We start from the raw sequence: 12,352 nt of genomic DNA, 5'->3' as shown, positions 1-12,352 counted from the left end.
TTTTGTCACCAATGGTTTGTAAAAAATTACTTGCACCTTCCATGTTTAGCGGATGTAATCCAAAAAAATACTGTTGCAACTTAAACCAGTCTTCCTTTTAATCCCTGCACATAATGTACACTCATTGTAATGTCTCACTTAAAATGTGAACACAGAATTACAAGAAACAAACATATACTATATTTTGCAAGTTCTATATTAATATAAATTACCTGCAACATGAAGGGGAAAATCTCTGCCACTAATTACTAAAAACAAATAGCCATGTTTTCTGCTAAGAGCTATTTCCTTGCAGGAAAATTTTGAATGAAAATTTATTGCATACATGAGCTCACATGGCTTTCAGGAGATACTGTTATATGCAGAGGAAAAATATAACTAAAGTAAACAAGAACCTCAGTTTACCTTGTTTTGTCCCTGTGTAAATCTAGAGAGAATAATTTGTGGAAAAATGTACTCTGCTGCAGAGGTCTATGACAACCACCCATCCAATGTCAAGAGATAAATTGAAAGTCCTACAAATTCAAAAGAAAATTTAAAAAAATTCCCATTACCACTCCTACAGATTATCTGATATTTCAATTAACAGACTGAACATTCTGGTTAAATATGTGGTAACTAGCAATGTTTATTGTAAAATTGCATAATTATTGTTAAAGATGTAGATAACCATTTTATTTGAAAAAATATTAATATATCCAAGTGAATATTAAGCTACCAGTGGATGGTAAACAGGAGCTCTTTTATATAGCTAATAAGGAAGATGAATATTTTCCAAAGTAGTTTCCTTCCTGGTAATTTACTATCTTACATTTATCTGTATAATCACCAGTCATGGTTTCCTGTTAATGTAGCATACAGATAAATTTGCTGAGAGCTGCTTCTCTTTTGTTAATGTATGGCTTGCTCTGCACATCTGAAGGTTGTCAGTCATGATGGAATCATCTGTATATGATGAACGAAGAATAAAACTTGTACGTAGAAAAAGGATATATTCTGATACATCCAAGGCCACTGAATGTTCCAATACATTTCTTAGTACAAGATTTTAATAGTTGACATATAAACACAGGAATATGGAAAAAGATGGGAGTAAGATAGAGAACGATATATGTAGACCTATATCTTTTCATACTAACCTGCTCTGGCGCTGCTGGTTTTGGACTCAGGTTCTTCTTGGCACCACCCTCAGCTTTGTGCAGGTCGGGCCTGTACTTCTTGGGGAACTGTTGGACAGTGGCTTTCAGATGGGCCTGCTTGCTGTCTGGTGCAGACAGCTTCTGTTCTTTGTACTTCACTTCAATGTCGATGGGCTTTGCAGAGTCTTTGTCCTGCAAGTAAAATATGAAAAGTGCCAAACATGTCATAAAATCCATTAGAAACTATAACATAATAGTTTATATGTAATCAGAGTTTCAGTCTTCATTATAGGTAATGATCATTGACCTCTTTGGCTGAAGCTTCTGTATTGTTGTATAAGTTTATTGCAGGGTAGTGCTGTTATGTCTCCCTATACACTTGTCAACAGATCAGTAGTAATAAAAGTTCACAAAATTGGGGAATTAACTAACTGCAACAATACACCCAGGTATAGTAGTCAGAATGCACGTGAATAATCAGAAATAACTAAACAAATGTGTTAAACACTTAAGACTAATAAAAACTTAAATTGATATTATGGAAAATTAATGTGCAAGAAGAGACCTAATGCTGCATATGTAAAATCTTGATAACTATGCTCAAAAAGTACTCAAATGTTTTGTGGAAATGATCAGCTGTAGGCCACTGAAATTAATAATTAGTTATGTCGAGCACATACTGATGGTAGGTAATGATGAATACCAGTTTTGTAAAGTGAGGCTCTTCATGATGATGATAGTTTACATTTAGTCTCTTATATTTACTCACTTCAGGTATCACATAGACTCAAAATTAAGTTGACAGTGTACCAGAGTAATTCACTTTCGGACTGCTGTTGAACAACTCAGCTTGTTTTCATTAACAGTTTAGTGGCTTAAGTACTCAATATTCCTTTCACATCTGACTTTGGATTTAAATTCAAGTTTACTGCAGCTACTTTTCTGTTTTCTTTTTAACTCTTTGTTACTCTTCTGTTCCTAAGAGCTACACTACTGCATTCCTCAGAGGTGTTTTCTCCTGCTCTTGGCTGCATTAGTGAGCTGTGGGCACCTTCTCTCAGTTTTCTTTGAAAAGCTGCAGCCATTGCATTCAGAATGGTGAAGTCCATTGCATATCATGTTGATTCATAGGTTGGAGTGTTGGCTCATAGATGGGGGTGTCCTTTTCCTCTTGTCCCCTTGTGCCACAAAGGTCACAAGCATTGGACATTCCAGCAGGATGTAAATGGACGGGTCTTTGGTTACATAGGCAAGCACACAGGGCTTTATTTCACACTGCTCAAGAATGGGACTGCATCGTCATGAATTGCCATCTGTGCAGTTTAATTGATACTCCAGTGCTTCTATAGTTACTGTTAACTCTGATGTCAAAACAGACATTCCCACTGGCAATTTATAGAAGTCCCAAACTTGTGCCATCTAGTCCATACTAGGCCTCACAGTCTGTCCCACTGTCATACTTGACTCCATTTTTGTAGAGGAATTTGGTGTCTGTCTCATGTCCCAATGTTTGCAGTGCCATTATGATGTGCTCCATATGGTAATGACAGCATCATTCAAGTATTTTCTATAGTTATATGTCTCAGGGATACATTATTGACACCACAGTCAGTGTTTATTTGTTGATTCAATATTGCTTCATAAAATAGTTTATTGCAATTGTTCAGATCTTTAACATGACCAATTATCTCATGAAGTTACTGTTTTCAGTGTACAAATTGATATGAAATAATATTGTTGTAGGTTCTGTGGTGGTTCCTACATCTAACCTTATCTTTCATTTTGTGCACATTTCCACAGCAACATGACCCTATTCTAGGAAGTGTTACTTACCAATAGGTTAATGGCTCTTCTCAAGGTTAGTGAACAAGTATATATGGTTTCTAGTTGCCAGTAATGATGTTACACTGTCTCAGGTTAGCTTTTAGGCAGTAAATCTCTTCTTCTGACTCCCAACACCATAAATACATATAATGGTATATGATGACAAAGTACCATATATGGACCACTTGCAGAATACACCATAGCTGATACACAGAGTTACCATAGCTTCTGTAATATTATTGACTACCTATTTACTTCATAATATACATTGCATTGATTTATAAATGAATTCTTTATAAACTACAATTCTGAGACCATTATTTGAATGAAACTCTGAACGTGGTGTATGCTCTGCTTAATCTTAATTACGATCATGAGTCTGTAGCTAAGACGGACTACAGCTATTCTCTTGTAGTTGCTTGTCCTGTAGAATTACTGGAGAGAGAATATGTGGAATCTGGAAGGATTGGAGAAGAGCTAGTGGAAGCTGAAACCTTGAATCAGACTTTGAGGCATTTTTGTCTGGCTGAACTGGTAGAGTGCTGCCCATGGAACACTTGTGTCTGTATTCAGTTCCTGATCTGAGACAAAGTTTTAGTTTGGTGTGTATGAGGTGAATAAAAATCATAATAATGGAAGAGCAGGGTAGGGCATATGGAATCAAGTGACAGGTCACACAAGTCATACTTGCATAATAAAAAAATTACAGTTAAAATTTGACTAATAACCATAAATCAAAAATACATAATTATTGGAAATACAGCCATAAACTGACAAAAAAATCAGCCTGCACATACAGGAGTGCGTAAATTTAAGCTAACTGCACCCAAATAATAGTTATTATGCTTAATAACTCAACTGCTGGTTTCTAATGGTCAGATTAGCATCAAAACCTCTTGCGAAAATCTCTTTATGGGGTATTGTCATCCACACGCTTATTGCTGATTGTTACTGTTTTTTGACCAAAGCTCCGTAATAGTGCATTTTCAGCCTATGGTTCTCTGGCAGATTTTACTCAAAGCAATGTCCCTTATCATGCTCTGACCTTACTTTCAGGTTTTTTCTTGCTCCTTGCACACCAATATAGCACATACTCTCCCAGGAGCAAAATAATAGTCTACCTAACAAACAAAACAAAACATAAACATGTGTAAAGCCAAAGCTGTTTGCCACACTGGGAATCAAACCTGCCTTTCACAGGCAGCGTGCTACCAACTGAACCACCAGAACAAGCTTCACACAATAAACCTCAATATTTCATCGCATCACTTTCTGCTCCCCATTCTCTGCCAAATCTGATACATGGAGTCTAATTATACAGTGGGGTTACAATAAAAAAGTTCTTTATGAGTGACAATACTTGTGATACAGTGTTATTGAATCCTCTGCTATTTTTATATAAAGACCACCTGCAAGCACTCAATTCACAAATATAGCTTTGCTTGAGAAAAAACGCTATTTTTTCATTATAATTTAAATTTTCAATAATAATAGTTGGTTCGCATCTAACATAACAAACACTGTTAGGTATAGCATAAAATTACTGAGTCTTTTCATGCTTGTCATTTAACTAACCACATATTTATTCCATAAGGTTGCATTGCATAACACAAGTTTTCACTTTTGGTTTTACTTTCAGAAATTATGACTAACTTTTATTGAAAGTCAGGATCATCTCTTATTTGCACTGACACAACATGTTTTGTCAGAATACTTTCATGAGTTAGTCCCACAAAGCCTGCGACAAGAGCTGGTGCTCTACTTATCTTATGAGGCCTTTTGGAACAGTTGAGGTATCTCAGTCAAAGTGGGAGGTCAAGTGCTTCATTTCAGAAAACTTGTTTCATTTAAAACATGATTTTTAATTGAGTAAAATAGTAATAAAAATGCACTGATAATTTTCAAAATACTTTACCTTCACAAAATCCAACTTCTGATTCGTACTCCCAAAATTGAATGCAGTCATTTAAAATTTGTAATAACTGTGTTCTGCTTAACTTTAATTTTGGTACTTTGTAGTGATTTGTGTTTTTGTATATTTTCAGTCCTTTTTATTACAATGCACTGAATCTTGCATGTAATTGGCCTTCTGCTCGACTCAAAGTTATATAAATGTAAGTCAAGCAAAACCACAGGTTGTAGTTATGACATATGGCTCAGTTGGCATCCTAACAAAGACATCACAAGCCACAATTTCAAAAGAAGTGGCCTCAGATGAAGAAAGGCAGTGATTTCTATGACAGCAACAGAGAAGCTAACACATTCTGTGTGTTACTTGAGACAGATCTTCATTTTCATTTAAACAATTGTATGGTACCAACACTGATGGTAGCCATACTGGTGTGATTCAGACACATTTTTATTTGTGTTGGAAATTTTTGTTTGTTATCTAAATCTTGGTATCATCTCAGATACAAAATGAAATGGTGGACTTGTAACCCTGCATGCCGGTACTAAGGTAAATTCATTGGGACTGAATCATAGTGTAGACACTTTTAATAGAGGAGTTGGCAATGAGCATTTAAAAAATGAGAATTTAGACTACTGTGGGGAGAGGAAAGGTGCAGAGTACAAGCTCCACCTCCCTCTCAAAAGGCTGGCAGCCTACAACCATCGTTTGTGCTTCTGGGAAAGCATAAATGATACACAGTGATAGTTATTGCCATTTCTTTTTGGAGGGAGTTGTACTCAAATCTCATAATGAACCTGGAGTTACCTCTTCACTATTTTCAAAAGCAGAGAAGCAACCAGTGACCTAACAGACAACAGGCAATTGTTTTTGGAGGTTAGTAGTGCCATAAACAAGGTACTGCAGGCTCAACATCTTTCATTATCTTACACAGTCATAGTTTAAAACACTCCCACCTGAAACTGCCACACTGAAGTGTTTGGACAATACTTACAAACAATGGAAAAACCTGGATGGCATGTAACAACCACTTATCTGTTGGCTCATACTCCTGTAATAGAGGTAGAGGGGCAGAGGAATGGAAGGTTCCAAATGATTGGAAAAGAGCACAGGTAGTCCCAGTCTTCAAGAAAGGTCGTCGAGCAGATGCGCAAAACTATAGACCTATATCTCTGATGTCGATCTGTTGTAGAATTTTAGAACATGTTTTTTACTCGCGTATCATGTTGTTACTGGAAACCCAGAATCTACTCTGTAGGAATCAACATAGATTCCGGAAACAGCAATTGTGGGAGACCCAACTCGCTTTATTTGTTCATGGGACCCAGAAAATATTAGATACAGGCTCCCAGGTAGATGCTATTTTCCTTGACTTCTGCAAGGTGTTCGATACAGTTCCACATCGTCGCCTGATAAACAAAGTAAGAGCCTACGGAATATCAGACCAGCTGTGTGGCTGGATTGACAAGTTTTTAGCAAACAGAACATAGCATGTTGTTCTCAATGGAGAGACATCTACAGACGTTAAAGTAACCTCTGGCGTGCCACAGGGGACTGTTATGGGGCCATTGCTTTTCACAATATATATAAATGACCTAGTAGATAGTGTCGGAAGTTCCATCCGGCTTTTCGCGGATGATGCTGTAGTATACAGAGAAGTTGCAGCATTAGAAAATTGTAGCGAAATCCAGGAAGATCTGCAGCGGATAGGCACTTGGTGCAGAGAGTGGCAACTGACCCTTAACATAGACAAATGTAATGTATTGCAAATATATAGAAAGAAGGATCCTTTATTGTATGATTATATGATAGTGGAACAAACACTGGTAGCAGTTACTTCTGTAAAATATCTCGGAGTATGTGTGTGGAACGATTTGAAGTGGAATGATCATATAAAATTAATTGTTGGTAAGGCAGGTACCAGGTTGAGATTCATTGGGAGAGTCCTTAGAAAATGTAGTCCATCAACAAAGGTGGTGGCTTACAAAACACTCGTTCGACCTATACTTGAGTATTGCTCCTCAGTGTGGGATCCGTACCAGATCGGGTTGACAGAAGAGATAGAGAAGATCCAAAGAAGAGTGGCGCATTTCGTCACAGGGTTATTTTGTAAGCGTGATAGCGTTACGGAGATGTTTAGCAAACTTAAGTGGCAGACTCTGCAAGAGAAGTGCTGTGCATCGCGGTGTAGCTTACTGTCCAGGTTTCGAGAGGGTGCAATTCTGGATGAGGTATCGAATATATTGCTTCCCCCTACTTATACCTACCGAGGAGATCACGAATGTAAAATTAGAGAGATTCGAGTGCACACGGAGGCTTTCCGGCAGTCGTTCTTCCCACGAACCATATGCAACTAGAACAGAAAAGGGAGGAACTGACAGTGGCACATAAAGTGCCCTCCGCCACACACCATTGGGTGGCTTGCAGAGTATAAATGTAGATGTAGATGAATAGACCTAGATGCAAGACCTGTCCCATACATCCTCCCACCACCACCTATTCCATTCCAATCATAAACGTCACCTATCCCATCAAAGCCAGGGCTACCCGTGAAACCAGTGATCTACAAGCTAAGCTGCAACCACTGTGCTGCATTCAATGTGGGCATGACAACCAACAAGTTGTCTGTCTTCATGAATGGCCACTGACAAACTGTGGTCAAGAAACAAGTGGACCACCCAGTTGCTGAGCACAGTTCCAAACATGACCTCCTTCATTTCAGTCACTGCCTCACAGCCTGTGCCTTATGGATCCTTCCCACAAATTCTAGCTTTTCCAAACCGCACAGGTGGGAACTTTCCCTACAATATATCCTACATTCCCCTAACCCTCCTGGTCTCAGCCTTTGATAATATTGTCCTCACCTATCCAGCCTCTCTGTTCCAGTTCCAGACTATACAGCCCTCATTCCAGCACCACCCCCAGTCTTTTTATTTCTCTCCTTTTCCGCTACCTGCTCTCCCAACCTCTCCCCTGCTCTCCATCTAGAGACTGCACAAAGCTGCCCTACCCTCTCCACCTCGTCCCTGTGAACTCCCTAGCAGCACTGCACTCTCTGCCACCCCTACTACGACTGATTACCTCAGATGTTAAGTCCCATAGTGCTCAGAGCTATTTGAGCCACCCCTACTAGGCCTACCCCTCCCCACTCCAGCCTCTTCCTTAGCCCACCCAGTCCCCACTCCCATCATGCACTGGTGCTGCTGCTGGTAGTATGGCTACAGTTGCCAGTAGTCATGTGTGTGTGAGAGGCATTTGCATGAGTGTGTGTGCACGCATGCACGCACGTGTGTGTGTGTGTGTGTGTGTGTGTGTGTGTGTGTGTGTGTGTGTGAGTCATCTATTTTTGATGAAAGTCTTATGGGCTGAAAGCTTTATTTGGAACATTCTTTCTGTTGTGCCTATCTGTAACTCATCATCTCCGCTATATTGGACAATACTTACTAATTACTAAAAATAAACATATGCAGATATCACTTCTTTGTGTGTGTGTATGTGTGTGTGTGGGGGGGGGGGGAGGGGGAGGGGTGAGAGAGAGAGATCAGTCTGCTGACTGATTGATGATGCAGCCCACCACACATTCCTCTCCTGTGCCCACCTCTCCACATCAGAGTAGCAATTGCACCTAACATCCTCAATTATCTGTTGGATACATTCAAACCTCTTTCTTCCTGTATAGTTTTTATCCTCTCCTCCCATCTGTCAGTGTTTGTTCTTCTTGTCATCAGTTCTGAGGAGAACCTCTTCATTTCTTATGCTGTCAGTTTACTTTGTTTTCAACATCCTTCTGTAGCATCATATTTCAAACAATTCAGTTCTCTCTTTCTCCAATTTTTCCACAGTCCATGATTCACACCCATACAGTGCTGCACTCCACAATACATTCTCAGAAATTTCAGGGTTAATGTCAATGTTTGGTACCAGTAGCCTTCTTTTGCCTAGGAATGCCCACCTTGGGTTGACTGCCACATGTAATTTTGCTCCCAAGATAATAGAAGCAAAATTATTTCACTTCATCTGCTTCATAGTCCCCATTTTGATCTCAAGTGTACCAGTAAACTGTTTAATGTAACTCGTAATTACTTTAGTTTGTCTTTGATCTACTCACAATCCGTAACCTATGCTCATTAGATTGTTCATTTCATTCAGTATTTCCTGCGACCTTCTTGGTGTACACTGAGGATACCAATGTCATCAGCAAATGTTATCAATGACATCCTTTCACCATGAATTTCAACTTTTTCCAGACACTTTATTTTATTACTAACATTGCTTCTTCAATATATGCCTATAGTTTGAACAGTAAGGGTGGCTGAACACATGTCTCAAGGGTGACAGAATACATTTATCTCTTATACCATTTCTAATCCACTTTGTTCTTGGTCTTCCAGTCTCATCTGTTACTTTAAATTCTTGTACATATTCAGCACCGTACTATCCAAATTTCGCTTATAGCTTACACTTCTTTTCCTAAGAATATCAAACATCTTACATCATTTTACATTGTCAAACAATTTTTGTAGGTCAACAAATCTGATGTTGTCATGATTTTTCTTAAGCCCTGCTTCCATTATCAAGTGCAATGTGAGAACTGCCTCTCAGGTACCTTTGGTTAAAGCCAAACTGATCATTATTTAACAGGTCTTCAATTTTCTTTCCTCACGTTGAGACTGTAAAAATTTCCCACCATGTAGCCCTATGTTTTCCTGTAAATGCTAGTCCTGCAGAATCATGAAACCCTAATGGGACTTTGTAAGAGTATGAGGGGAAGCCTACGGTGAGCTGCAGTTGTGAACGATAAGGAATGGTAGGGTACGTAGGTACCAGTACATCTCTAATTCTTTAAAGAATGAATTTCCATGTCTAAAACATCTGATTGCTTTACGAATGAGCTCATGAGTTAAGTATTTGAGCATGTAAGTCAGGAAAAGATTAGGAATGAAACTTGAAACATCTTGGTAGGTTAAAACTGTGTGTCAGACCAAGACTTGAACTCGGGACCTTTACCTTTCACAGGCAAGTGCTCTACCAACTGAGCTACCCAAGCATGACTCATGGTCTGCCTTCACAGCTTCAGTTCTGCCAGTACCTCGTCTCCTACCTTCCAAACTTCATAGAAGCTCTTCTACAAACCTTGCAGAACTAGCACTCCTGGAAGAAAGGATATTGCGGAGACATGGCTTAACCACAGAATGGGGGATGGTTCAGTATGAGATTTTCACTCTGCAGGGGAGTTTAGGAATGGTTTGAAATTATATTTAAAGTTTGTTAGAGGTCTCACCAACTGCTGTCATTATGAAATACTGGGATGAATGTTGCCTCGGTAATTTGCACTCTGAGGCAAAATCTAGTGTTTATGACTGAGCGAGGTGGTCCAGTGGTTAGCACACTGGACTCGCGTTCGGGAGGACGGGGTTCAAACCTGTGTCCGGCTATCCTGATTTAAGTTTTCTGTGATTTCCCTAAACTGCTTCAGGCAAACGCCAGGATGGTTCCTTTGAAAGGGCACGAGCGACTTTCTTCCCGTGCCGAGTTTCTTTCCCATCCTCCCCTAATCTGATGGGACCTATGATCTCACTGTTTGGTCCCCTCCTCCAAAACCAACCAGCCAATGTTTATGACATCACATCTGCTGAGCTATGTGTCGTACAATTATATAATTTTGCAGGAACTTTCGTTGGTATATCTTGATACCGTCCGCAGACTGTTGCGAGTAGATTTGGTAGTGAATAAGTAATACATTAAAATTTCACACTTAATGCTGAAGTTTGACTGCACAAATTGCGAAAATATGGTAGCTAAGTGATACAACTTTTTCCTTTCATCGTTTTTGTGGAGTGCGTCAGCGAGAAAAAGTTTCTTTAACTTTTCAAATTGTGTGTTAAGTTTATCGGAAGTCATTAAGTGCTCCCATTTTCAAATACCATATGAATAAACTCGGAGTATTTGAGCGCCGTCAGTTACGTTGCCTTAAGACAAACACCCAGTTTTTAACTGTAATATTTGTGTTATTGCGTTAAGCTTTAGACTTAACATTATACCTGTTAATGATTAGATTATGACAGCATATTAAAAGTTTTAATAATAATTGGATAATCACGTGAAATATTGAAAATAAAATTTTTGTTGTTCCTGGAAACCGTTACGTAGGCAACCTGCAACTGGTACTAGGTTCCGGGATAGCGGTTTAGTAATATAGATTGTTTGTCAGGTTGTGGCCTGGTACACAGTTTTAACTTGTACGTGTCAGCAGTAGGCCTACGGCGTACTCTCCGAGTAAAAAAATCCCTCTGACAAGGAAACACCACCAACTCGACCTCGTATTTTAAGGAGAAAAAAGCATACATGCAAGATTTCAGCCCCAGAAATGGATCCCGCGCGACAATTTGGACATTATTCTGATATTACGCAGCTATGACCTTCTGGACGTACAGTTTTTAAACTTGCTCTTATCTCTTGTTTGTCACACGCTCTGCCCCACTGCGCCCGCTTATTGCCCGAGTGCGAACTTTTGTACTCAAGAGAAACAACCAATGCCCTTCTATTGATCAATAGCGCAACTCCTGTAAATATATTACCTGTTTGTTTTACAATTGCCGACGGCAGAACGCGGGATGCAAGTTTTGTTTACAGACTGGCGCGACCGAACGCGTCCGATAATACTCGACAGTACACGAACGACTCACGAGGCTCGGCATTGCAGTCTCGTCATTGTCATAGTGCGTTCCTACTGCTATGTATTCTAAGCGTCTGCTCAAATGTACAGTGATCGCGTAAATATACATTATCCAAGAGCACGCTCAGACGGAAAAGTCTTGATTAATAACGTAGTTCAGTACTGTCGAGAAGAAAAACGGGAATAAATTGCTAATACCGTTAGAAAGAGCTCTCGAGAGAGCAGCAGCCGCAGTAGGAAAGAGAGTGTGTACATTGGACAGTGTTCAATGTTGTGAACGATGTTAAGAAAACCCGACGGAGTGGTCAGAAAATGATGACACCAAGGAACAGGAGACTGAGGAAGAAGACAAAGTGTCTTGACGACTTTGATGAGCGTTTGTTGAAAAGAAAGTTCTTAGAATATTACGACGTTAAAAGAAAACTCTTCCAAAGCTTTACAATTCGGTGAATGAGGATGTAGACATTAATTTCTCGGGGAACCGAACCACTTTCTGGAAAATTTTGAAGAATATGGGGTTTCATTTTCAAAAATGTAGAAATAGACGAACATTTCTGGTCGACAGGGAGGGCGTTGTAGAATGGCGAGCACGTTTTCTTAGAATTTCGAGAGAAAACAAGAAAGGTTTCTTGACGTCGTGTGTACTGGTGATACATGGGTGCATAGTCCTCGCGCAAACAAAGTTGACACTCGGCGCGGTGGCTGATGGGAGCGACTGTAAATGGGAATTGCCTTTACGGTCGCTCCCATCAGCCATCGCGCCGAGTGTCATAATAATAATAATAATAATAATAATAAATTTTG

At 39.5% G+C, this 12,352-nt stretch overlaps 1 protein-coding gene across 1 annotated transcript in view; it reads right to left on the bottom strand.

Moving 5' to 3' along the window:
* The window catches only part of LOC124544955, a 92,635-nt gene that overhangs the window by 8,351 nt on the left and 71,932 nt on the right, over positions 1 to 12,352 (bottom strand). Inside the window, exon 3 of the mRNA XM_047123702.1 lies at positions 1,140 to 1,331. Within this exon, the coding sequence (XP_046979658.1) occupies positions 1,140 to 1,331 (192 nt within the window). The remainder of the gene's footprint in view (positions 1 to 1,139; positions 1,332 to 12,352) is intronic.

The sequence above is a fragment of the Schistocerca americana genome, chromosome 8, assembly GCF_021461395.2.
Source record: "Schistocerca americana isolate TAMUIC-IGC-003095 chromosome 8, iqSchAmer2.1, whole genome shotgun sequence".
Classification (NCBI taxonomy): domain Eukaryota; kingdom Metazoa; phylum Arthropoda; class Insecta; order Orthoptera; family Acrididae; genus Schistocerca; species Schistocerca americana.
Note: the sequence above shows the minus strand (reverse complement) of the source record. Positions and strands in the feature narration are given on the sequence as shown.